This window comes from Oncorhynchus mykiss, chromosome 11 (assembly GCF_013265735.2).
Source record: "Oncorhynchus mykiss isolate Arlee chromosome 11, USDA_OmykA_1.1, whole genome shotgun sequence".
NCBI classification, from domain to species: domain Eukaryota; kingdom Metazoa; phylum Chordata; class Actinopteri; order Salmoniformes; family Salmonidae; genus Oncorhynchus; species Oncorhynchus mykiss.
Window position 1 is genome coordinate 28,212,007 of NC_048575.1, and position 27,372 is coordinate 28,239,378.

At 45.9% G+C, this 27,372-nt stretch overlaps 1 protein-coding gene across 6 annotated transcripts in view; it reads left to right on the forward strand.

Annotated features, from left to right (window-relative positions):
• The window catches only part of LOC110535556 (zinc finger protein 438), a 117,365-nt gene that overhangs the window by 79,885 nt on the left and 10,108 nt on the right, over positions 1 to 27,372 (forward strand). For 2 of the 6 annotated variants that reach the window (XM_021620622.2, XM_036935285.1), the window contains exons 3-5: positions 1,470 to 1,557; positions 6,342 to 8,240; positions 12,876 to 14,051. In XM_021620622.2, coding sequence (XP_021476297.2) covers positions 6,370 to 8,240; positions 12,876 to 13,473 — 2,469 coding nt within the window. In that variant the 5' untranslated portion in view covers positions 1,470 to 1,557; positions 6,342 to 6,369 and the 3' untranslated portion in view covers positions 13,474 to 14,051. Of the gene's footprint in view, positions 1 to 1,469; positions 1,558 to 1,867; positions 2,064 to 6,341; positions 8,241 to 12,875; positions 14,052 to 27,372 lie in introns of those variants that run through there. The other 4 variants (XM_036935286.1, XM_021620623.2, XM_036935287.1 and 1 more) reach the window with 4 other exon arrangements.

Here is a 27,372-nt window from a genome sequence, read left to right on the forward strand (position 1 = left end):
CATCAAATACGACACTTTATGTTGGTGTTTCCTTTATTTGGGCAGTTACCTGTATGTGTACTGTATATAGGGAATAGGGTGCCATTTGGGACACTCAGTATGTTCTGCCCTCCCCCACTGCACTACACCTCTGTGGTCTGTCTTGTAAGAGTTAAAGCTGAACTCCACCCTCCTTTCTTCTTCCCCATGCGGTCGCTACTTCCTTGTTCCCTCCCTCCTTCCATCTGCTCTGGGATAAAACAAGTAGTTCTGCAAACACTGATTTTAATTTCCCCCCTGACCGACCCTGCGCTCCTCAGAGAGACGGCAGAGATCCTGCTCTACACACACACACAGACACACCTCAATGTCCTGGACGAATCCTTAACCTCCACAGGAGAAATTAGTGTTTAGTACGCATGTAGGAAAAATAAATTGAGCACAGATACATCTTTTTGAGTACACTCACGACACAAACAAATATGGAATTATCTGATTCCTTCCCACTTGGTGGATACGTAGAATGCAGCTCTGTGTTTTGATATTGAAATGGCATGTGCAGTCAGATCGGTTTTAGTGTAGATAATTCCTGATACCTAGTGTACACACTCATACTAAATACCACACAGGTCCTAATATAATTGAGGGTCTGGTACCACAGACACTCAGAGAGCTTTTGTAGAGGAGAGTACAGTGATTATGGAAAGATGGCTGGGAACATGCTCGCTGGACATGCCCCCCCCCCCCCCCCCCCCCGCATCCTGCCCTTATCTAGCAGAGATCCAGAGCTTTCATCCTGGCTAAGACCTGGGGGAGGTTGGCCTGGCCTCCACTGGGCCGGCTGCTGCTGTTGTCCCCCCCTTCCCTCTCCCCCTGACCCTCCATTCCAGACCCCCCTCCGTCCTCCACCCGTCCTCCTCCAGTCTGTGTCTACATCCCAACTGGCATCCTATTCCCTATATAGTGCACTACTTTTGACCAGACAATAGTAGTGCACTACGTATGGAATAAGGTGGCACTTGGGATGCTGCTCTTATCTTTCAGCCCCAGATGAGCACTCTCACCTACAGGCGGGATTACATGTCTCTCACCAGGCCTGTCTCTTTGTGTGGTTGCTGTACGGCTCTCTCCCTGTAAGTCCTCCTGCTGTTTGAAGGTTCTGTTTGTTCTAGCTCTGCGTGAAGCACCAGGTTTTCTTGATAGATTTTTTTTTTTTTTTACTACGAAAAGAAGCAGAGAATCAAGAGAAGCCTCCTCTCTCTTTATTCCACTGACTGAGACAAGACCAGCACTGCTCCATCTGCTTCATCTAATCTTATTCATTGTGATCTAATGGGAAAAGCTGATCCTAAGTCAGCACTCCTATTCTGAGACGCTCCATACACACTACCCCTATTTATCGGTTGCCTTGTGGATGAAGATGAAATTAACTGAATTGTGTTAATTCTATTCTCTGTAATTTCTTGTACTGTTTGTTCTTGTTTATTCAGGACATCTGCCTTGGGACAGAGCCATGACCAGTCTGGAGCCAGACAGAAGACTGGACTCCACACTCTGACTGAAACCTTCAAGCACAACGTAAGTCGGGCCAAAACCATAACACAATCAAGGGCCAAAACAGTGGAGAGAGCGAGAGGAAATGCATAATCCTAGACCACAACATTGTGCTTGATATGCCCGTTCTTAACTGGGTCGTCATTACAACAAATTATAGGCCTATGTTCCCACATGTCAACCAATCAGGAAGACATCGGATCAGCGGCCGGTCTGTGTATTGTTTGGGCGACTGGCTGCTGTCCCTGTCTGGTTGTGTCTCAAACGACACCCTATTCCCTATATATTGCAATACTTTTGACCAGGGCTCATTTGGAGCTCATTGGGGATTCAGCCTCTGTCTATCTGTCTGCAGCACAACCATGCTTACATGACCCATTGACCGCTGGGCCTTATCCATCCACCATCCATCTGATCCATCCGGGCCTCCTCAGCACATTCCATTCCACGCGGATGGATACGTCAAGCGAACCGGTCCGACTAGAGCACTGCCATGGCCCTACCGTAACCCTGGCGACCTGCCTGTTAACGTAAACACCAGGCCTGACCTTTCACCTCTCGGCCTTACCTACTTATCTGGGTAACCCTGGGAAGGTCTGGCCCAGGCGACATAGCCACGGTTTCCTGGTATTTCTGTCTCGCTTTCTGTTTATCTGTCTGTCTCTCTCACTCTCTATATATTCTTCTACTGCCAGGGAAGCCCTGTCCATCTGTCCTCAGCCCATCCCTGACCCCTGAACCCTGTTAGATTTTGAAGCCTTGCACTAGATTAAGTGTCTCCGTTTGTGACCTCATGTTCCCTTTGAGACTTTGGAAGCGACGTCTCTACGGGGAAAGACGAGGAATATGATGCTGATGTAGAAAGCTTGTTAAATACAAAAGTAGTATATTGAGGTTAATTCATACAGTATAAACACATTATCAGATACAAATAAATGGATTACTGGCAAATGTGTTTTATGTCAAGAGTCACTGCTCATACTCATGTTGCTAACCTGCCCTGTATTATCATTGATCTCATCCTTGTATGTGTGCTCACGTAATCAAAATGCCCTCCAAAGGAATGACAACCGCAGAAACAACAACAACGAAGCTGTCTGATATGAGCCCATGTTGGGAGGAGCAGTCAGAAATCTGTGGGGTGGGATTCATGTTGGTATAACTCCTCCTGCTTTCTCGCTCCAGTTAACCCCACCAGCTTGCCTCTGGGCCGACCCCATGTTTGTCTGCTGCTGCTCAATGCGGTGCTCATGTCATTATCATCCGACGCAGGTGTGCAGGGGAGACCCACCTAATGCACTACTATATCACCACCCCCTAATTCACAATACACTACCCCCTGTTTCACCACTACACCACCCCCTGATCCACAATACACTACCCCCAATTCACCACTACACCACCATACTAATACCCCCTACCATGAACTGAGAGAGTGGATGATTTGTTACAGGGATTTACTGCCTATTCACTATCTTTCTCTCTCTCTCTCCCTCTGTTTTTCTCTACATTTTTCCATTTCTTTCTTGCTTGCTCTCTTTCTTTCTCATCATCTGCGTAGCAATAATGTGATTGACACTGGGGACCTCAACAGTGAGGCCCCTCCCCCCAGGGCAGGTCGACATGTGGCTAATGGGGGGAGGAGGGAGGGTTTTTGGCATCCTCATTCTGCAGATAGGGACGCACACTGAGGAGAATCCCTATACGAGAGAGAGAGAGGGAAACCAGAGAGAGAGAGGGGCCTGAAGAAAGGCAGAAGAGGAGAAGAAATGAGGTAGTTATTGAGGGGGGGCGAGGAACAGGGAGCAAAGCAAGACATGGAAGGTAGAGAGGAGAGATGGAAGGAGGCAGTTATTGTATATAGATTTGGATCTTGAATTTGTGGTTTAAACACACACTGACTGGACAACAGGATGTAGCTAGCCTGAGGCTATAGTCTTCATCAACACCACTCCAGTCCTCCTGTCTGTCTGTACCACCAGTGTACTTCCTGTGGCAGCCCTGGGCCTGGTCTGGAAGGTCATCTGATGGGTTTTCTTAAAGCAGCACACACATCCTCTGGAACTAGGGCTGTGTCTCAAATGACACCCTATTCCTTATATAGTGCACTACTTTTGATTAGGGTCCATAGCACTGACGACTGCGTCCAAGATGTCCGACCGTTGTTTTCAACGTAATCTACTTGCGTTTGCATATGCCGATTTTCATGCACCGTCTATATCCGGGTTGCATCCGGTTTACAGGGCCCGACTTCACTTGCGCACCAGCACTCAGTGCTCACAGGAAGCAGCGACGACGTCGTCACGCCATCCAAGAACATGGTAGACGTTGGATGCATTTAAAATGTTAGATTTGGCTGTGAGGGATGGGGGAACAAAATTGTCCTCCGCGACAATTCTTTGAATAATTCAATGGATGTTTTGTGCACTAAGATGATGACTAAAGTGTCTTATTAGGAATTTTCTCATTTGACTTCTCTATGTGGCCGTCTATGGAAATTGTCTTTCTGGACCGGACATCAGTTAAACTGCGGTACCGAAGCAAGACTTTAGAAACGGTCGAAACCGTGCTTCTAGACCAGAACCCTGGCCACTTGGTCCATGGGACTCTGGTCAAAAGTAGTGCACTATATAGGGTGTCATTTGGCATGCACTCTAGGAGCGTAGCTGCAGCTACTCCTCAGTTATAACACAGCAGCTGAAGTGGTGTAACACTGCTATCAATTCTGATCAACTCAGAACACTGAACAGTTAGTATCTCCTAATTTTATTCTCCCTCATTCTCCATTCCATCTCGTCGTTGTCTTTGGTTCGCAAGACTGAGTGAGAACAACCTTTCCTGTGAGAAGTCATCAGTCTGATTCAAGCAGACAGCAGGCCCACACGCTGCCTGTGGTTGGTTGCTCGGCTTCGTCTCGGCAGCATAGCTTTCATAGTTCTATAAGGAGTTTTCGGGAGGGAAGGTGTGAGGCCCCACTCTCCTTTCTGTGGGGGGTAGGCTTGGCGTCAACAGACATCTTTGCTTTGTGCCAAACTGGGGGAGAGGGAATGGGGGAGAGTAAAGGAGCGAGTCTATATCGTGCCCCCCTTTATAAACTCCCTCCCTTTATTCCCTCCCTTTCTCTTGGGATTCAACTGTAAACTCAGAGTTGATGGGAGGAAGGTTAGCCTGCCACTGTCAAAATCACTCTCACACGAACACACACACACACACACACACACACCATTTGAACCCCCTTCATGTCCTGGGAGCATCCTTGATATCCCACCTCACTACTCTACTGAACGCCTGGCCAAACAGCCAAACTCACAGTTGAATTGGAATCGACTATCCAAACAGAGGGGGAATATTTTCAGTTGCATGGAGTTAAGATGCTGTGTGGACACTGTATACATATTCTGCTCTCACTCAGAAATACTTCCAGGTGTTGAACAATGTGCCTTTGACTCTTTTTTTTCTTTTTTTTTTCTTGTTTCCCTCTTTTGAAATGAAAGCAACCTTTGGTTCAGCCCATGTCCTTTGACAGTCGATAGAATGGTTGGGTGTAGGTTACGTGGGAGAAATGATACTGTGAAATGTTTCCCTTTTTATTGAAATCTCGAGCCTGGTGGTTATTCTGAATGTGGCTGGTATCTTGCACAGAACTTGGACACATTAACCCACGGTAAAGGCTGGTATTGAAAGTTGGATACATTTTGGGGGGAAAATTCAACTCCTGTCAAAATCATTAGTTTACAATCACGTCCAGTCAAAACATTCCGCTGTAATTCTTTTTAAGCAGGTATGTGGATATTTGTTATACTGAAATGGAACTACAGTACAGATGTCAAAAACCTCCAGATCAAGTTCATTCACCTTTTATTAAATAGTATTAACCATTTACCTGGACACCACTTAGTTTGTTCAACCCTTTCTTGGGATTTTTATCTTCGATGTCCAGAATTACAAGCCTACTTTAAAATCATAATCCCTGGTGTTGTACTGTGAAATATCATTACTCAGTATGGGACATTCGGGTCTGAGAATGGGGGGGCTTTGTCAGTGAGGCTGTTTTAGCCCCACAGCCAGGGCCTTACTAATGCTGGTCAGGAGAGAATGAGGAGTGAATATCACACACACACACACACACACACACACACACACACACACACACACACACACACACACACACACACACACACACACAGAGAGAGTAACCCCTCTTAATGTGGTGGTAAAGCTACTGCCGGTCTTGCCCTAGGGCAGCTTTCACACTCTACTGACTGATCCGTCCAGGAAGTATGGGGGGGCTACAGGGAGGGTGGTGGGAGGTACAGGGTGCACCCTGCCGAGCCACAATGATAACCAGGCTGCACGCTGGGCCCAAATCAAAGGGGGCACTCCATCTGTTCCTGGGGGTAGATTGTGTGTGTGTGTGTGGGGGGGGGGGGGGGGTTCAGTGTGCAGGTGGAACCACATGATACTAGTTATTGTGGAAGCCTTAGACATGTTTGTGTTAGTGACAACATCTGCCTACCTCTGTCTGTTTCTCAACTCAGGATTTATCCCAATGGCACCCTATTCCCTAAATAGTGCACTACTTTTGACCAGAGCCCTATGGAACCTGGTCAAAAGTAGTGGGCCATATAGGGAATAGGGTGCCATTTGGGATTGCAGCCTGTGTCTCATCTAGACTATGAACCGCTGTGTAACGACCCCATTAACAACACTAAGGTCAACCCTCCTGTTGAGAACATAATAATTGGGGACTGTGACCAAAAATGCTACGTTGGGGAATACTTCGCTAACTGTTGTTGTTGTATTGACAGACTGAGACAGGTCTAGGTCTAGACCTCCATGCCAGGCCAGATGATGAAGAGCCTCCAGTTCAGAAGCATCGCCCCCAAGGTCCCAGCAGCGGTGGTTCCCTCCCCAGCCGCCATCCTGTCCTGCCAGCACCCCTCTGCCCTCCCGGAGGCCGCCTCCACAGCCGTCAGCCCCAAGTCTATCCTGGTCCCGGCCCAGAACTATGCCCTGATGCAGGTGGCAGGGCAGGAGGGTACCTTCTCTCTGGTGGCCCTGCCACCCTCCGTATCCCCTCAGTCGCCACAGCAACAACAGCAGCAGCAACAGCCAATCCAGAAGAACCTGAAGCTGCCCATCCCCAGGTACCAGCCAATGAGGACCAAGAACACCCCGGAGAAGGTCAAATCAGCCACGCCCACCACCAGTGGCAGCGCCAGGGGGGTGAGGACACCCACCAAGGTTGCATTGACAACCCGGGACCATCGGTCAATAGCAGCCATAAAGAAGAAGTTGTCATTGGCTGAGCCCAAGGAGGAGCCATCAGAACAGGTCATACTGATCGACAACTCAGCCTCCTCTGAGCTCTCCGCCCTCACAGCCCTGCTCCCAGACAACGCCATGCTTTACACTCGCTCTCCACTGGAGCGAATAGCAGTGGTGGACACCACCCCCGACCACCGGTCCACTCCTGCCCACGCTCCCTGCCCTGTCACCAGCATGCTGCAGAACCTCCACTACCCATCTGGTGGCATTACTAAAAGTTCCCCGGTCGAACCATCACAGGATGAGAGCAGCGGTAAGGTTGCTATCAGGCCGTGCCAACCCAAGCCTGTAGCCCAACAGCCCCATCCACAGCCAGGTAGTAGCAGCATCACTGTCCTCTCTCCAGCCATCTTCAGCAAAGCTGTCCAGATCATCCCCTCCCCACCCAAGGGCAAGCTGCCCATCATGCCCTATTCCATGATGAAAGGCACCCTCATACCCACCTCCAAACTCAACCTCAATGCCATGTCCCCCAAGAAGGCTTTCCCTAGCCAGCCCGACCTCTCCCCTTATCCCTCTGATCCCCAGTCCAAGACCCCGGAGACTGCTGAGGCCCTATGTCAGAACCACATGCCAAACTCCCTGCTGCAGAGCCAGCCTCAGGCCAAGGCCACAGGCACCCTGTCGCTGCTGGGAGCGCTACAGATCCAGAAACCATCAGGTAAGAAGAGGGGGAGGAAGAGGAAGACAATGGAGGACATTCTGGCCTTTGAGGCAAGGAAGAAGAGGTCCTTGTCATTCTTTCGGAGGAGGGTGCCAGAGAAGCCTTCTGTCTCAGCCGTCATCTCCTCCCCGCTGTCTAAACAGCAGAGGGAGGTGGACATCTCTAAGAAGTACCGCAGCATCAGACCCAAGCCTCACCACATGCTGCTGATGGAGACTGTACCCCAGCTGGTCAGCCTGCCCTCCCTCACCTCCTCTGACAGCCTGGATTCAGAGCTCCTCGTGGGGCATCAGCTCTCTGCCGAGGCCCTGGAGCCCGGTCCTCCCCAGCCAGCCTCTACCCCGCTATACCTGAAAGGGGGCCCTTCTCATAGGGTCTACCTGGGCAGTAGCCAGCCCCTCCACCGCTGCCCTACCTGCAGCCGCTGCTTCCAGTTCAAACACCACCTCCAGAGCCATATGAACAGCCACACCAACAGCAGGCCTTACCTGTGTCCTGTGTGTCGTAAGGCCTATGCTCACTCTGGCTCTCTCAGCACCCACATGAAGCTGCATCACTCTGACGGGAGACCGCGGCGGACGCTTCGCTGTGACTTCTGTGAGAAGGCGTTTGGCTACGTGGGTGTGTACTTCGGCCATTTGAGGGAGGTGCATAAGGTCATCCTGACCGTGGAGCCGTCCGTCAGCCAGCATGAAGACGACGTGCCTGTGGAGGGGTGGGTACCTAAATATTCAGCATTATTAGCAGTACCTACATACTGTTAGGAATTGAAAACCAGTCAACGTGTCGAGAAATGCTAGATGCAAAAAATAAGGTGAACAATGTAATAGAACTTTAACAGATGTAGACAGACGTGTTCCTCTAAGAGGTTTGCAGAAACTCTCAGCCCCTCCAGCGGGGAGAGCAAACCTAAATACTCCTTATCTGTTGGTTGTCTCGTCCTTCCCTGTCCTGAGTCAAAACATTCAATCAAGGCTGAGACCTAGAGGTTGAATAGACTATACATTTGAAATGTCTTAATTGCTTAAGGACACCCATGGCCCATTTTTTTTTATTTTGTGGCTCAAGGGCCCAGATCTCAGTTACTAAGACCTGCTTTGTGGTGACCTCTGGCCTTAGAGGGTACTTGGAGGCCAAATTCTGATAGGGAATAATCAGCAGAATATCTTAACAATACTGGTATATTTATCTCATCAATAGGACTCTTGAGTCTTGACGTTTGGTCACTGTGACCATTGAATGTCTTAGAACAGTGGTTCCCAAACTTTTTATAGTCTCTTCAAACATTCAACCTCCAGCTGGGTACCCCAGCCGTGTTTTTTGCCGTCATTGTAAGCCTGCCACACACACACTATACATTTATACACACACACACGATACATTTATTACATTTATAGCTTAAGAATGATTGAGTTTTTGTCACAACCCGGCTAGTGGGAAGTGACAAAGAGCTCTTATAGGACCAGGGCACAAATAATAATATAATAATAATCAATCATTTTGCTCTTTATTTAGCCATCTTACATATAAAACTTATTTGTTCATTGAAAATTGTGAATAACTCAGGTTAATGAGACGGGTGTGCTTGAAAATATGCACATAAGTCTGCAGTGTTGGGTTGTATTGGAGAGAGTCTCAGTCTTAAATTATTTTCCACACACAGTCTGTGCCTGTATTTTGTTTTCATGCTAGTGAGAATCCACTCTCACATACAGTTGAAGTCGGAAGTTTACATACACTTAGGTTGAAGTCATTAAAACTCGTTTTTCAACCACTCCACAGACTTCTTGTTAGCAAACTATAGTTTTGGCAAGTTGGTTAGGACATCTACTTTGTGCATGACACAAGTAATTTTTCCAACAATTGTTTACAGACAGATTATTTCACTTATTATTCACTGTATCACAATTCCAGTGGGTCAGAAGTTTACATACACTACGTTGACTGTGCCTTTAAACATCTTGGAAAAGTCCAGAAAATGTCATTGCTTTAGGCGCTTCTGATCTAAAGCAATGAGATAATTGACATTATTTGAGTCAATTGGATGTGTACCTGTGGATGTATTTCAAGGCCTACCTTCAAACTCAGTGCCTCTTTGCTTGACATCATGGGAAAATCAAAAGAAATCAGCCAAGACCTCAGAAAAAAAAATGTAGACCTCCACAAGTCTGGTTCTTCCTTGGGAGCAATTTCCAAACGCCTCAAGGTACCACGTTCATCTGTACAAACAATAGCACGCAAGTATAAACAACATGGGACCACACAGCCATCATACTGCTCAGGAAAGAGACGTATTCTGATTCCTAGAGATGAACGTACTTTGGTGCGAAAAGTGCCTATCAATCCCAGAACAACAGCAAAGGACCTTGTGAAGATGCTGGAGGAAACGGGTACAAAAGTATCTATATCCACAGTATTACGAGTCCTATATCGGCATAACCTGAAAGGCCGCTCCACAAGGAAGAAGGCACTGCTCGAAAACCGTCATAAAAAAGCCAGACTACGGTTTGCAACTGCACATAGATCATACTTTTTGGAGAAATATCCTCTGGTCTGATGAAACAAAAATATAACTGTTTGGCCATAATGACCATCGTTATGTTTGGAGGAAAAAGGGGGGAACTTGCAAGCTGAAGAACACCATCCCAACCGTGAAGCACGGGGGTGGCAGCATCATGTTGTCGGGGTGTTTTGCTGTAGGAGGAACTAGTGCACTTCACAAAATAGATGGCATCATGAGGTAGGACAATTATGTGGATATATTGAAGCAACATCTCAAGACATCAGTCAGGAAGTTAAAGCTTTTGTTGCAAATGGGTCTTCCAAATGGGCAATGACCCCAAGTTACTTTCAAAGTTGTGACAAAATAGCTAAAGGACAACAAAGTGTAGGTATTGGAGTGGCCATCACAAAGCTTTGACTTCAATCCTGTAGAAAATTTGTGGGCAGAACTGAAAAGGCGTGTGCTGTCAAGGAGGCCTACAAACCTCACTCGGTTACACCAGCTGTGTCAGGAGGAATGGGCCAAAATTCACTCAACTTATTGTGGGAAGGTTGTGGAAGGCTCCCCGAAATGTTTGACCCAAGTTAAACAATTTAAAGGCAATGCTACCAAATACTAATTGAGTGTATGTAAACTTCTGACCCACTGGGAATATGATGAAAGAAATAAAAGCTGAAATAAATCATTCTCTACTATTATTCTGACATTTCACATTCTTAAAATAAAGTGGTGATCCTAACTGATCTAAGACAGGGTATTTTTACTAGGATTAAATGTCAGGAATTGTGAGAAACTGAGTTTAAATGTATTTGGCTAAGGTGTATGTAAACTTCCGACTTCAACTGTAGGTATGTGGTTGCAAAGGGCATCAGTGTCTTAACAGCACGATTTGCCAGGGCAGGATACTCTGAGCGCAGCCCAATCCATAAATCTGGCTGTGGATTCTGATTAAAATGACATTTTCACAGAACCGCTTGTTGCAATTTCGATGAGACTCTCTTGTTCGGATATCGGTAAGTGGACTGGAGGCAGGGCATGAAAGGGATAACAAATCCAGTTATTTGTGTAGTCCATTTCAGGAAAGTCCTGCGTAATTGTGCACCAAACTCACTCAGGTGCTTCGCTATATCACATTTGACATTGTCCGTAAGCTTCTTCATTTGCACACAAAAATCATACAATGATGGAAATACCTGTGTCTTACTAATCATAACCTCAGTTTTGTCCCGCATATTCAGATCATTCAGACGAGAAAAAACATCACCCAAATCGGTCAGTCGTGTGATAAACCCGCCATCATGCAAGCGGTCAGACAAGTGAAAATTATAGTCCGTAAAGAAACTTTAAGCTTGTCTCTAAATTAACATGTCAATACTTTGCCTCTTGATAACCAGCGCACTTCTGTATGTTGTAAAAGCGTTACATGGTTGCTGCCTATATTGCATGGTGCAGAAAATACACGAGAGTTCAGGGGCCTTGCTTTAACAAAGTTAACCATTTTCACTGTCGTGTCCAAAATGTCTTTCAAGCTGTCAGTCATTCCTTTGGCAGCAAGAGCCTCTCGGTGGATGCTGCAGTGTACCCAAGTAGCATCGGGAGCAACTACTTGCACGCGCGTTACCACTCCACTATCTCTCCCTGTCATGGTTTTTGCATGATCAGTACATATACCAACACATCTTGACCACCAAAGTCCTTATGACGTCACAAAGCTGTCCAGTACGTTCAAAATATCCTCTCCTGTTGTCCTGGTTTCCAGAAGAGGATGTCTTCCTTAATTGACCCCCCCATGAACATAACGGATATAAACCAGGAGCTGTGCCAGGCCCGCCACGTCTGTTGACTCATCCAACTGTAACGCATAGAATTTACTGACTTTTATGCGAAGCAGTAATTGTTTCAAAACATCTCCTGCCATGTCACTGTATCGTGAAAGTGTTGTTTGATGAAGGCATTATCTGTATAGTTGTTTGGGCCTTTTCCCCCAGCATTGTCCCACCCATTTCCGCGGCAGCAGGAAGAATTAAGTCCTCCACAATAGTATGGGGCTTGTCTGTCCTAGCCACTCGGAGGCTAGCCCCTTCTTATTAATGCTATCTGTTGTTTTTATACATGTCTTACTACTCAAAAGTTGTCTTAATTCTCGCTCCAAAGACTCCCATGGCTTATTTTTCAAACGGTCATGTTTTGTTTCTAAATGCCTGCGCAGGAGTGACAGTTTCATCGAGTTGTGAGATAGTACTTTTGCACATATAACACACTGTGGCTGAGGAAAGGCAATACTCCCAATATAAGTGAACCCCAAATCAATGTAGTTTTCATCATATTTTCACCTCTTCGATGGTCCAACGTCCTGCTCTGTTGTTCGGTGCTTTCCCGGGTAAGGGGGCAGTAGCTCTTCGGCTGCATCAGATTCACAACTGTCAGTGCCCATGCTGGCTGGGCTAACAACAAATGTAGAATTACTGATTCTAGCATTGGATGTGGTCATGGAAGCAGAACAACTTGTGTCTTCGACAGGTGCAGGTGTAGTATTGCTGGTAGTAGCAGTACTACCACTAGAGCTGGTATGTGACTATGGACGCGGGCCTTACTTTATTTTTAACCATTTATCATTATCGAGCCAATGGCTACTCGGGTGAGGAAAATAAACTCACCCAAATGTATAGCCCTGTTGGAAAATATAAATGGACTGTTTGAAAAGAGAAATACCCCAGTTTTGGAATACCTGTCTTAGAATATTGTTAGCTTCTCAGCACATCAAAATAGAACATTCTGGCCCTTCACTTTTCATAAAACACCAGTTCTTCCTCCCATCACATGTCTCCATGTTGTTCGTGTCTCCAGGGCCATGTCTTCAGACCTGGGGGACGAGCAGGGCCAGGAGGAGTGCGAGGACCCGGTGGAGCTCCAGATCAAGTGTGGTCGCTGTCAGGCCATCACCCCCACCTTCGCCGACATGAAGCTACACCTGCTCTATGTGCATGGGGAGGAGGTCCAGGTGCGCCTGCGGGACGGGGCTGGGGGGGTGGGAAGGTCACTGCGGGGGGGCCGGGAGGCAGAGGATGAGCTGGTGAAACACGCCGCCCACTACTGGCGCCAGCTCAATGAGAAGAGGAACCTAGTCCGGTGTGGGAGCTGTGATGAAGAGTTCTTCTCCTTCTCCAAGCTGAAGCGTCATATCCTCTCCCACCACCAGGGGGGACCGGAGGATGATGGAGAGGGGGAGCCGACCGGCCCCTCAGCCCGGGGAGGGAGAGGGGTCCTGAGGCAGGGATTGGTATTTAACTGTGTGCTGTGCAGCCAGGTCCTGGACAGTAAAGAGGAGGTGATGGAGCACTGGAGAAGCCACCACCACTGTGAGGAGACCCAGGTACTCTGGGAGGCCCTCGGCTCCTACTCGGGGGAAAGGGAGATAGACTCGCCCGACCACAGCACATGTTAACATGGCACTGGACACGTTCTAGGTCGTCTCTGTTGCAGTCACGCTGCACATCTCAGAATATTGACTTTACTTATTCCTTCTAGCCTCTAAGGAAGCAAATTGCCAGAACAGTGCATTTAAAAGATTGATATATCATATCAACGTGGTTTCTGAGATGTTATTGTGAGATCTTATAATCGGGGCGGGCGGACTACAATAGATATAACCTCGAACGTACCCACTATTTGTGTCTGTCTGAGCCGATCATGCGCTGTGTGCTGCTCTCAAACACACCCAGTTAGTCCCTATGCACACTATCCAGCCGACCCCAACCATGCAGTACATTTCCAGCAACTATGGTGGCTGGGTAACCACTAACCAGGCAAGTTCAGCTCACCTCAGTATGGTGAAAGGGTATTAGTCCATACAGAGGTCAGTTATCGCACAGTTTAGTTTGTTAGAGAATCCACTTGATACATTACAAATGATTATTTTGGTATTTTGTGGACTGCACTGTGTTTTGTTTCGTGTCAGTGTTGATGTTGTGTTTATTTTTTTAATGTTTTAATATTTTTGTTTAATAAAATGGAAAGGATTGGGTTGTTTTGTATTGAATATGTACAGTATATACAGTACCAGTAAAACGTTTAGACACACCTACTCATTCAAGGGTTTTTCTTTATTTTGACAATTTTTTTACATTGTAGAATAATAGTGAATACATCAAAACTATGAAATAACACATGGAATAATGTAGTAACCAAAAAAAGTGTTAAACAAATCAAAATATATTTTAGATTCTTTAATGTAGCTATCCTTCGCCAAGATGACAGCTTTGCACTATTGGCATTCTCACAACCAGCTTCATGAGGAATGCTTTTCCAACCTTCTTGAAGGAGTTCCCACATATGCTGAGCACTTGTTGGCTGCTTTTCCTTCACTCTGCAGTCCAACTCATCCCAAACTATCTCAATTTGGTTGAAGTCGGGTGATTGTGGAGGCCAGGTCATCTGACGCAGCACTCCATCACTCTCCTTGGTAAAATAGCCCTTATACAGCCTGAAGGTCTGTTGGGTCATTGTCCTGTTGAAAAACAGATTATAGTCACACTAAGCCCAAACCAGATGGGATGGTGTATCGCTGTAATGGCCATGCTGGTTAAGTGTACTTGAATTCTAAAGAAATCACAGACAGTGTCACCAGTAAGGCACCCCCACACCACCTCCTCCATGCTTCACGGTGGGAACCACACATTCGGAGATCATCCGTTCACCTACTCTGCGTCTCACAAAGACATGGCGGTTGGAACCAACAATCTAAAATCTGGATTTATCAGATTTCCACCGGTCTAATGTCTATTTTTGTTGGCCCAAGCAAGTCTCTTCTTATTGGTGTCCTTTAGTAGTGGTTTCTTTGCAGCAATTCGACCATGAAGGCCTGATTCACGCAGTCTCTTCTGAACAGTTGATGTTGAGATGTGTCTGTTACTTGAACTCTGAACCATTTATTTGGGCTGCAATCCGAGGTGCAGTTAACTGTAATGACCTTATCCTCTGCAGCAGAGGTAACTCTGGGTCTTCCTTTCCTGTGGCGGTCCTCATGAGAGCTAATTTCATCATAGTGCTTGATGGTTTTGCGACTGCACTTGAAGAAACTTTCAAAGTTCTTGAAATTTTCAGAATTGTCTGGCCTTCATGTCTTGATGAACTGTCATTGCTCTTGGCTTATTTGAGGTGTTCTTGCCATAATATGGACTTGGTCTTTTACCAAATAGGGCAATCTGCTGTATACCACCCCTACCTTGTCACAACACAACTGATTGGCTCAAACGCATTAAGGAAAGAAAGATATTCCACTTGACTTCTTCCATCAAGCTGGTTGAGAGAATGCCAAGAGTGTGCAAAGCTGTCAAAGGCAAAGGGTGGCTATTTTGAAGAATCTCAAATAAAACATATTTTGATTAGTTTAACACTTTTTTTGGTTACTACATGATTCCATGTGTTATTTAATAGTGTTGATGTCTTCACTATTATTTCTACAATGTAGAAAATAGTCAAAATAAAGAAAAACCCTTGAATGAGTAGGTGTGTTCACACTTGACTGTGTGTGTGTATCTGTTTGTTAAAACTATGTAAATTAACATAATACTGGTAGAAACACAGGCATATTGTACCTAAAATCTATTGGCCTTGAAAACAGTCATCCCATCTATGGTAAATGATTGACTAAAGTCTAGGTTGTGGCTTTAGGGACAAAACTTTCCAATTCAACTGTGTGTTGCAGGATCCTCTCTAGCTATTTTGACCTAAAGAGGACAACCTTCTCAGTACACCAACACCTGACAGAAACGTCTGAGGCCTTCTGAAAAATTCTAGTCTCGAGATCTACCCATACATCTGGCTCATACCCAACATCGACATTTAAACAGATTATATATAATTATATACACTGAGTGTACAAACATTAAGGACGCCTTCTTAACATTGAGCCCTCAGAACAGCCTTGATTCGTTGGGGCATGGACTCTACAAGGTGTCGAAAGCGCTCCACAGGGATGCTGGCTCATGTTGACTCCAATGCTTCCCAAAGTTGTCAAGTTGGCTGGATGTCCTTTGGGTGGTGGACCATTCTTGATACACACGGGAAACTGTTGAGTGTGGAAAAACCCAGAGGCATTGCAGTTCTTCACACGCTCAAACCGGTGCGCCTGGCACCTGCTATCATACCCCGTTTAAAGGTACTTAAATATTTTGTCTTGCTCATTCACCCTCTTAATGGCACACAACACACAATCCATGTCTCACTTGTCTCGAGGCTTGAAGTGGATTTAACATCCATAAGGGATCATAGCTTTCATCCGGATTCACCTGGTGAGTCTTATCTATATTTCTGTTTGTGTACTCTGGTAATGGAAAGGGTGAATGATTGATAACCACTGACAAAACTAGATCTATTTGTTACTATTACATTATGAAGAAGTTATGAAAGCATTGAACGAATGCTGCTAGCTTTTATTCAGTTTAAACCTGTGGAATTGGGGCACCTGAGGTCTGATGTTATAGAGACTGAAGTAATGCATGTTTTATGCCTATTTGTGATTGGAACCCCAGCAGAAAAGGCTGTTTTCTCTTCTGTTTGCTTCTTACAAATGGGGAATGTTCAGTGTTGTTTCCTGGTTGGGATAGGGAATTGTAAAGGGTCGTAGATGTGGTTTAAACATTTGTCAGACTGTGTAACCTTTTCATACAACAAAAAAATCACAGGGTAAGTTAAGTGAATGTTTCAAAACCCTACCAAATTCTCTCTCTCTCTCTCTCTATATATATTAAATATAGATTAGATTATATATAGCCATGTATAAATACAGTATATTGAGAATATATATTTGCATAGAATATATAGTGAATATTCTGCTTTGTTCCAATGGAGGAAACAAACTAGATGGGATTTTGTCATCATCAAACCGGCAACTTAAGCTGAGTATAGCTCTCCTTGCTTGTCTGACACAAACCAGGGTACATTCCAAATGACACTGTATTCCCTATATACTGAAGTGCACTACTTTTAATCATGGCCCCTAGTGCTCTCTTCAAAAGAATGTAGGGAATGGGGTGCCACTTGGGACACATGTCAGGAAGAAGCAACAATGAGAAAGAACTCGCCTACCATAGTGAGGCTAGACTTGCAGCACAGACAAATCAATGGTGTGAAAAGTAATCACATAGCTAATATGTCTTTCACAAAATGGTGGCTGTGTTGACTGGCTGAAAGTGTTTGATTGTGGCTGTTTGTGAACCTAAAAACCTTACCTTTCCCGGAATAAAACAAACATATGCTTGATTGAATATGACAAGGACTGTGTGACGTATCTAACAAGATAACAAATAAATGCATATTTATTTCCAGTGACAGTATGTTTTCCCTGCTCAGGTAACTGTAAAACCAACCCTGTTGTACGTAACAATGAAGTTGGAGGATGAATCCATGCTCATGTTGTTCCCTATTTATTTTCCTTCATACGTCTCGTTGTGTCCCTATTCTCCACACACACCGCACTGGCGCTCCATTCTAGCAGATAACCCCATCATAGACCGAGAGAATGTGGGAGAAGGTGTGTGCGTGTGTATCCGTCAAAAGATGCTTGGAATGGGATTAATTGAGCGACTGCCGTGAGGGGTCTAGTGGTGGGAGGAGTGTTTGTGTCTGGACCACGTTAAGTGGAGTTGCCAGGGGGTTAAATCAAGCGCCTACATATGCCTTACCTCAATACCTTCACGGTGAAGTACCCTCCCCCTCCCATCTGTCTGACAGAGGGCATCATCCTACCGTAACTTCCAATCTCCCCATGATTGAATGAGTGTGTGTCGGGGAGGGGAATATGTTGGAATGGTTGTATTATTAATCTGAGAAAGGTATGGTCCCACAAACATGTAACCTTGGTAATCTCTTTGAATTTATCTTGCCCACTTCCCACACAGACAGACACAATCATCTAGCGACTAAGAATAACTTGTCTTCTTGCAACATCAAACCATCACCCATTGGAGCCATTTTCCAGGAGGCTTCCAATTGAGGTTTAGCAGAGATGTGTGCATGAATGAGATGTCAATCAAAATAATCACATACCTCATGACGGATTCATATTTAATGGATCGGAATGATAATTCAACCGTGGAGTTTATCTCCTCTGCTTTGCCTCTCCCTCTCTCTTTTACACCCCTTCTCTGTACCGCTCCCCCTCTCCTGTTCTGTCATACGGCCTTTCTCCGCTAGGATGCCGAACCAGGTGAAACTTCTGGAAATTCCTGGTTCCTGTTGTGTTTCCATTGCAATGGATCGCTTAGTTCTTGAAATCATAAATTGACTTACTCCAGAGCTGGTTCCGCTTCCTTGTGGTTCTTCCGATGAAGAAAAGGTCATTACTCGCTCTCTAAACTCAAGCATGATACCCTCCTGTAGTGCTTTCATCACTGCCTTGTGGAATGCGGGCCCTCTGCTCTAATTGTGTTGGGGGAACATGACCTCAGGTTAAAGGGTCAGAGGTGAACTCTGGTGTGATTTCAGGTGCTCGCAGAGAAACTTGACAACATTAATTACACAGAGAGCGCAATGTCTGTCACATACGCAATACAACACATCCACGTTCACATCAAGTGCAACCCATGTTTTAAACAGCATTGCAGCTTTACTGTGTAACACCTCAGTCAGTGTTACGACTTAAAATGCTATCATACCCCAATCTACATACTGTCGTCATGGTGAGAGGAGGAGATAAAAAGGAAAGCTCTATAACGCTGTGTGATGCATATTTCTCTTTAATCAGAGTGAACATGTACCACAGCCATCACACTGACAACCTCCTGCCTCCCACCTCTACAGGAGAGCAGCCTCTCCACAGGGGAGAGATCAAAGATTCAACCCCCCCCCCCCCCCCCCCCCCCCCCCACACACACACACTTCTAACAGGATCAGTCAGATAGATAGAGGTACCACACACACCACTAGAGGTATCGGGGGACTGCCTGTTCCTGCTACATCACCTCAACATCTGTAGGCACCTCTATCAGAAAAGAGAACATGGACTCAAAGGTGTTCAGAAATACATTTTGCTAACTGTGGTGCCCCATTTTTATGGCTCTCAAATGTAGGACCAACGGGTATGGAGTTGGTCTCAATCCCTAGTAGTAAGCTTGGTTGAAAAGTGAGACTGACGTGACTGGGAGGAGCCAGTAGAGTAGTAATGTGAACCCTTAAACACCACCCAGGGGGTCCTGGGCTGGCTTATCGAAGCTGACCTCACCAGGGGAGCACAGGGACAGATTTATGGGCTAGTAAAATGTGACCCGTACTGACCACAGATGTCCTGGCCAACAAGGTAGGGGGGTGAAACCTGATGAAAACACCCAACCCTTGGACTGGACAGGCCTTCTGTCAAGTTTTCCTTTCATGCTCTCTCGCAAGATCTTGATATATACTGAACAGAAAATTATAAAAGCAACATGCATCAATTTCAACAATTTGAATGAGTTAAAGTTCATACAGGGAAATCGGTCAATTTGAACACAATTAGGCCCTAATCTATGGATTTCACAAGACTGGGCAGGGGCGCAGCCATGGGTGGGACTGGGAGGGCAAAAGCCCACCCACTGGAGAGCCAGGCCCAGCCAATCAGAATGAGTTTTTCAATTTTTCTTGGAAAAGGAGAAATGATCACTAACAGGGATGTAAACAGATTTGTGACCAACATTTCTGAGAATTAAGCTTTTTGTTCATGTGGAAACTTTTTGGGATCTTTTATTCCAGCTCATGAAACATGGGGCCAACACTTTACTTTGCGTTTAGATTTTTGTTCAGTATATTTACTAGATTATGAGACTCATATTTGTCTCGAAACTTAACATCTGTGACACACCAATGTGCACAAGCACAAGTTGGATCAATCAGTCTGTCATAATCAAAGCAGGTCTTTGGTTTCTCTGAAAGATTTTTCACAACTGGACGTATGGTGGCTTTGTAAAACTGCTCCAGTGTTTCACAGAGATCACACACACTTATGGAGCCCACGAAAAGGTCTAATTTTCCTTCTAGTCTGCTCTGCTCCCTCTTGGTCTTCTCATGTTTCAAAGCTGTTGGGCTCTCTGCTCTCCACACCCTCCCATATCATCCAGCTAATGAGCAGCAAGAGAGACCGGCGTAAATAATAGATGACGGACGGGGGACTGGAGAGAAAGATGGAGAGATGAGAGAGAGAAATGGAAAGGCTGGATGGAGAGAGAGAATGAGAGAGAGTTGGAGAGAGAAATGGAAAGGCTAGATGTAGAGAGAGAGAAAAGGAAAGGCTAAACAGAGAGAGAGAGAAATGGAAAGTGTGGATGAGAGAGAGACAGATGGACAGGGATGGAGAGAGAGAGGGATGGTGAAAAAGAGATGAAGATAGAGAGGGATAGTGAAAAAGAGATGAAGATAGAGAGGGACGGAGAGAGAGAAATCCTTCTACCCAGTGTCTAAATGAAGCTCAGTTGGATAAAGAGCGAGAGATGGACACTGGCGGTACAGGTAGACTACGGGCCAGTAGCTACAAGAGAATATCGTATTAGCACAGAGCTTTGGCCTGATAATGTATGTGTCTCAATTAAGAGCAGGTACGGGAGACCGGAGAGACGGAAGCTGCAGGCTACTGTGTACTCAAATAAATGATACATTGATATTAACTCAAGAACCAAAGCAGAGCAGAAAAATCTTGATCATGACAGAATGGCGATGTGCTAGGTGGGCCAAAAATACATCATGTCTGATTCCAGGATGAACCAGGACTCATATTCTCGTACCGTGCATACAGATGCATACTCAAAGTTATGTTAAAGTGAAATGAAACTATTACCCATGTGATACAAAATACTAATGACACTGTCCTGTATGTGGAACATTTTATTCCCCTATGGATGGGTTAGATGTAACCAGTGAACAGTACTGTATGTTTCTTAGTGGGACTTCAACCATCTGCTCAGGGTCCTCAGAGTGAGACACATAACTCAATATCCCTGAGCCCTGATCTATATGTCACTCACTTAACAAAGGGTGACACAAGGAGCTACACAGGGCTGCTATGGCTGTGTCTCAAGTCATGACAGCCCTGAAGGGTTCTGTTCTGTCCAGCCCCATCCCTCCCTCTCTAGCTACCCATCTCTTTTCTCAGGCCAGATAAACAGCTATTTGCAGCTATTTCAACCCCTCTGCCACCAATGCGTCCGGATGTAAAGAAAGCAGAGGAGACGTGGAGAATGTTTCCCTAGTCAGAGCGATGCGATGCTCCGCTCCAGGGACTCTACAGAGATAACAGGATTCTAATGTCTCTCTGCCTTTGGGGAATTATATCTGCCTGAGTGGTAACCTACATTTACTGAGCAATCTTACAAATAAGGTTAATGAAACAGCCCTGCAGGATGGATGGATGGACGGATGGATGGACACACACACACACACACACACACACACACACACACACACACACACACACACACACACACACACACACACACACACACACACACACACACACACACACACACACACACACACACACACACACACACACACACACACACACACACACACAGGGCCCTCTCTGCTCTGGCGCAAAACTAGCAAGGTTAGTGTGTAGCCAGGCATTGCTGCATCTCAATAGGTAATGTATTTATTAAGGTAGCTACTTTGTGGTTGCAGGCATGGCCCTCTGCCCAGCCTTATGTAAAGCATCGGTGTGTGAGTGTGTGCTCGTACGTGTGCTTGGGTGTGTGTATGTGTCTTTGATGGAGGAGCAGGGTAAACTCTGACTCACGCCCATCTCCCCCCTCATCCCTCAAAACCCCCACCTGCAATTACACAGACAAGCTGGGACATTCCCCTGGCTGATTTGATAGGTTAATTAGTTCCTGCATATAGTAGGACATGTGACGGTGTCATTGAATAACGATGATGATGGCAGGGATAAAAGAGGTGTTGAAGGAGGGGGAGGTGGCATTCAGGATCATCCATTTACACTCTCGTCGTTTCAATCTGTCATAATCCACTTGAATTCATTTCACTAAGACAAGTGTGTGTGTTAGACAAGATAATATAACCAGGTAGCTAGATATTAACCAATCAAACGCCACTTCACAAGTATGACTGTTATTTTGTGCACTAGAGTGTACTACTGTGTGTGTGTTCATGCATGTATGACTAATAAGTAATCCTCCACACCTCCACCTCCACCCACCCCCCCAACCTAGCCCCATTCATCCCCAACGCGGGTGAGCTCTAACTGAGCTTCATGCACCGTCCATCCGACCAGAGTAGTCAGAATCAATTTTTCTCTGCAGCATTTAGATGAGTCACATTTTTTTCAGGCTCTGAGAGCCCTCTCTCTCCCTCCTTCCCTCCCCCTCTTCCTCACTCCCTCAATCCACACTCCCCTGACTGCACCCCCCCCCCCCCCCCCCCCCCCCCCCCCCAACACCCCTGGGGGCTTCCGTGCTCCTCCTGTCAGTGCCCAGGAATAATTCCCCTCCTTTTCACTGCTTTCGGGAGAGGGACGCAGAGAGGTGATGAATCTACAGTGATGTAGAGAAAATGAAATTGACGAGAAGGAGGGAGGGAGGAGAGGAAAGCTGAGGCTCGCTGCTGCTCATTTGCTCAGCACAGCAGAAACGTGCACAGCCCTTGAGGGAGGGACAGAGAGAGAGAGGGAGGGAGATACAGTGAAAGAGGGTAGTCACTTTGGGCCCCTGGACAGACGATCCGGAAGGGGTTCTGTTGGATATATTCTCTCTCCTTCCAAACGGCACCCAATTCACAACCCCTTATGTGGACATACAGTGCCTTCGGAAAGTCTTCAAACCCCCTTTTTCCACAATTTGTTAGGTTACAGCCTTATAAAAACTATTCAATTGTTGTTTTTTCCCCCCTCATCAATCTATGCACAATAACCCATAACAACAAAGCAAAAACAGGTTTTTAAAATGTTTGCTAATTTATTTTAAAACTATCTAATTTACATAAGTATGGCACTCCAAGCTTGGCACACCTGTATTTGGGGAGTTTCTCCCATTCTTCTCTGCAGATCCTCTCAAGCTCTGTCAGGTTGGATGGGGAGCGCAGCTGCACAGTTATTTTCATGTCTCTCCAGAGATGTTCGATCAGGTTCAAGTCCGGGCTCTGGCTGGTCCACTCAAGGACATTCAGAGACTTGTCCTGAATCCACTCCTGTGCTGGCTTGGCTGTGTGCTCAGGGTCATTGTCCTGTTGGAAGGTGAACCGTCGCACCAGTACGAGGTCCTGAGCGGTCTGTAGCAGGTTTTCATCAAGGATCTTTCTGAACTTTGCTCAGTTCGTCTTCTCCTTGATCCTGACTAGTCTCCCAGTCTCTGCCGCTGAAAAACATCCCAACAACATGATGATGCCACCACCATGCTTCACCTCTGGACGTGATGCTTGGCATTCAGCCCAAAGAGTTCAATCTTGGTTTCATCAGACCAGAGAATCTTGTTTCTCATGGTCTGAGAGTCTTTAGGTGCCATTTGGCAAACTCCAAGTGGGCTGTCATGTGCCTTTTTACTGAGGAGTGGCTTCCGTCTGGCCACTCTACCATAAAGTGCTGATTGGTGGAGTGCTGCAGAGATAGTTGTCCTTCTGGAAGGTTCTCCACCTTCCTGACCAAGGCCCTTCTCCCCCGATTGCTCAGTTTGGCCGGGCGGCAAGCTATAGGAAGAGTCTTGGTGGTTACAAACTTCTTACATTTAAGAATGATGGAGGCCACTGTGTTCTTAGGGACCTTCAATGGTGCACAAATGTTTTGGTACCCTTCCCCAGATCTGTCCCTCGACACAATCTTGTCTCGGAGCTCTACGGACAATTCCTTCGACCTCATGGCTTGGTTTTTGCTCTCTCATGCACTGCCAACTGTGGGACCTTGTATAGACAGGTGTGTGCCTTTCCAAATCATGTCCAATCAATTGAATTTACCACAAGTGGACTCCAATCAAGTTGTAGAAACATCTCAAGGATGATCAATAGAAACAGGATGCACCTGAGCTAAATTTCGAGTCTCATAGCAAAGGCTCTGAATAGTTGTAAAGGTAAATAAACTGTTTTTTTAATCTGTTTTTTTATTTTAAATACATTTGCAAACATTTCTAAAAACCCGTTTTCACTTTGTAATTATGGGGTATTGTGTGTAGGTTGCTGAGGATTTTTATTTATTTAATCAATTTTAGAATAAGGCTGCAACGTAACAAAATGTGGAAAAAGTCAAGGGGTCTGAATACTTTCCAAAGGCACTGTAGCAGTCACTCTCCAGTAATAAACCCCTCAACAGACAGTACCTTCCCCGTGTGGTGGCATGGATCCAAAACACCTCTATCTCCATCCTGCCTGCCTGGGTCGTACTGAATAGAAGATAATAGAACAGTCACCTACTACAGAGTGCTCATTCTTACACAGGCCTATGCAACACTTTTTCTGTCCATCAACATAATCAATACCATGTTATGCTGCAGAGCAGAGAGCAAGAGTGAGAGAGAGTGAGAGAATGAGACAGAGAGAGAGGAAGAGACCGAGAGAGAAAGGTAGAGGAGAGAGAGAGAGAGAGAGAGAGAGAGTGAGGAACTGCTGTTTAGAGCGCTCCTCATATTAAATGGCTGACTGGTTTTAACTGCTCTCTACCACGCCTCACTATAGCACGCCATTTATACACTCTGGGGGATGTTACACCATCTCACCAACCATGTGCCGAAGGAGAACGGGCGAGCGAGGGCCTCTAAAGCACATTGGAAGCTATAAACCTGGAGTGCTAGCTACCTGTTCGGATTAAATGAATACACACCAACAGTACATAAAACAGGAAGATGAAACAATAAGGCAGTCTGAGTATAATTGGTATCGATGCCGTTTAAATCTACAGACTGGGATCTGGGAATTTGTTCAATAGGCATTTCAATTATAGTGGTGCTTTGTTGCTGAATCCCAGACTGTGGCTTTAATAAGTATCTCCTCCTCCCAGTAAACACCTGTTAGCAGCTTTATGAAGCACAGCTAGTGAACCTCCCTAGAGAAACACACACACACATACACAACAAGCTCCCAGGGGAAATCACACTAACATCTCAATGTTTCATCCGCCTGATAATCAGAGCCAAATGCTTCAATAATATAACACCGGAACCAAGCGTTGTTACGCAACACTGGGAGAGAGTCAGTCAGTCAGCCTGCCCACTCACTCACTTTACTGAGAGGTATTTCAAAAGCTTCTGCTGTGATTGTGAAACGTTAATTGGTACATTTGCCAAAATGGTTTTTGATCTCTGAAAGGGGTGAGTTTGACTGTGAGGCTACGTCTCCTCATTTGACCTCCTCTAATATCCTTTGTGGTTACTGTGTTTTTAATATCCTGTGTTTAGTCAGTTGGTGTTGAGAAATCACTGAAACCACCATCAAAACTACCACCAACGCAGGCCGAAAAGCAACCAGGCAGCAACCTCAATGATTTAGTAATCAACTCACTGCCAATTCTGGCAGTGGTAGAGCGGCTGGCGGACAATAGCCAGTTATAGGGAAGGGTGAGGTTGGCATATTAGGACCGTAAATGTAGCTTCCTCCTTCCTAGAATAATAACCCAGTAATAATGAATCTCCTATGCTATGAAGCTTTACGACACTGTTATGAAGCTTCATAACACTGTTATGAAGGTGTTATAGAGATGGGTTCATGTAAAGCGTTACCGATCTTCTCTGGCTAATGTGTTTCAAGGCAGATCAGATGAAGTACTGTGTGAGAGACTTAATGGTGCCTGGATGGAAAACCTCTTCTTGCCATACCAATCCATCACCTCAACGCTAGGCCTCGCTGACGCCAATGTTTGTGTGTGCGTGCGTGTGTATGATTGTGTGACGCTAACGTCTCTTGCTACACTCTCTGCCTGATTCCTGGAGCTTGGCAAAACGTTCACTGCTTTGCAGGATCGAGCTCACAGGAAATGACCTATTGTTCTGAGATAATGTGAAAAATAAATGTTCTTGGAAGGAGGCACGTTGCCCATTGCCACCCCCCCCCCCCCCCCCCCCCCCCCGTCCCCCGTCCCTGACCTGAAAGTTCCTGAAAGTTCCATGGCATCGCTGCGGGCAACAGGAGAAGCCAAGAACTAGGATCTGCCAAGTAGAGCCGGCCTGTCCGTCAGATCAGCAAAAGAGAGATGAAGCGAAGCATCGTGTTTCACTGCAGGCCAAAAGGGCTGAATCCTCCAGGGAGCTGTGGGAAAAATGTTGAGTCTCCACCTTGGCGAAAGGAAAGCCCCTTCAGATTGCTGCAACGCACCCGAGGCAAACCAGTTTAAGCACCGCCTTCGCCCTGATACGTCCAAATAACCAGTGACGAAAACCCCAAAACGGGATCTACTACTACTCCTGATCTCATGCATCCCATTCAGTCCCAACAGATTCTTCGGTCTACATGCAGAATCTGCACACGAGCGATTATGAGAAACTAAGACTTACATTTTGGTCAAACAACAAGAGGAGAATGAAGTGAAGAAACTGTCAGATTGATTCCATTCATTATTCCCTCTGGATTTAAAAGCATTAGGATCAAACGTGAGTCTCTTTCTGATCTCATCCAACCGGTCAATCAACACTGAAGAGATAAGTGCTCCCATCCTCTGTATCAAAATGATGAAACGACACGAGATGTGTACCTGAGACATTGTTTCAGCTGCACTGGACGGATCTTGACTGAAACCCATTCTAACTGCGGGCACGTGTAACAAATTACACATTTCCCATATGGGATGAAATGAATGGTGTGGTGGAATGTGTCTGTGTGTCTGTGTGTGTGTGTGTGTCTGTGTGTGACCGCACAGTCTTTTCCATGACAAGGCTAACTAGGTAGATAGTCAGAATGATGCTGAAAAGCTTACTTATCATTCCTCCACTGCAGAGGTATTGCTGTTGTGGTAACAGTCAGGGGATTGCTGAATCTAAAACGACACGTCACGGCACGAACATCCCTGGATTAGAAAGCAATGGAGTGAAATATGGAGCAACATTAGTGCCAAAAGAAATTCAATTACATTTAAATCGTGATTTATTTGGGCATTACTATAGAGTAGTCCCTATCATCAAACCCTGAGACATGTGCATCACTGTAATGTACATCCAAGTAAATAGCTTTGATGTACAGTATACAGTAACCTGTTTCTGACTTTGTTCCCTCCCATGTGGCACCCTATTCCCTATGTTGTGCACTACGTTTGACCACAGTCCCTGAAAATGCACTAAAACAAGCCCTCATTACATTTAACGGAGCCATTAACTTCTCAGCTCTCCTGTCTGTTTCTGTTCCCCAGCAGCGCCATGCAGAGTGAACAAACAGGTTATTACTGTCATCCACA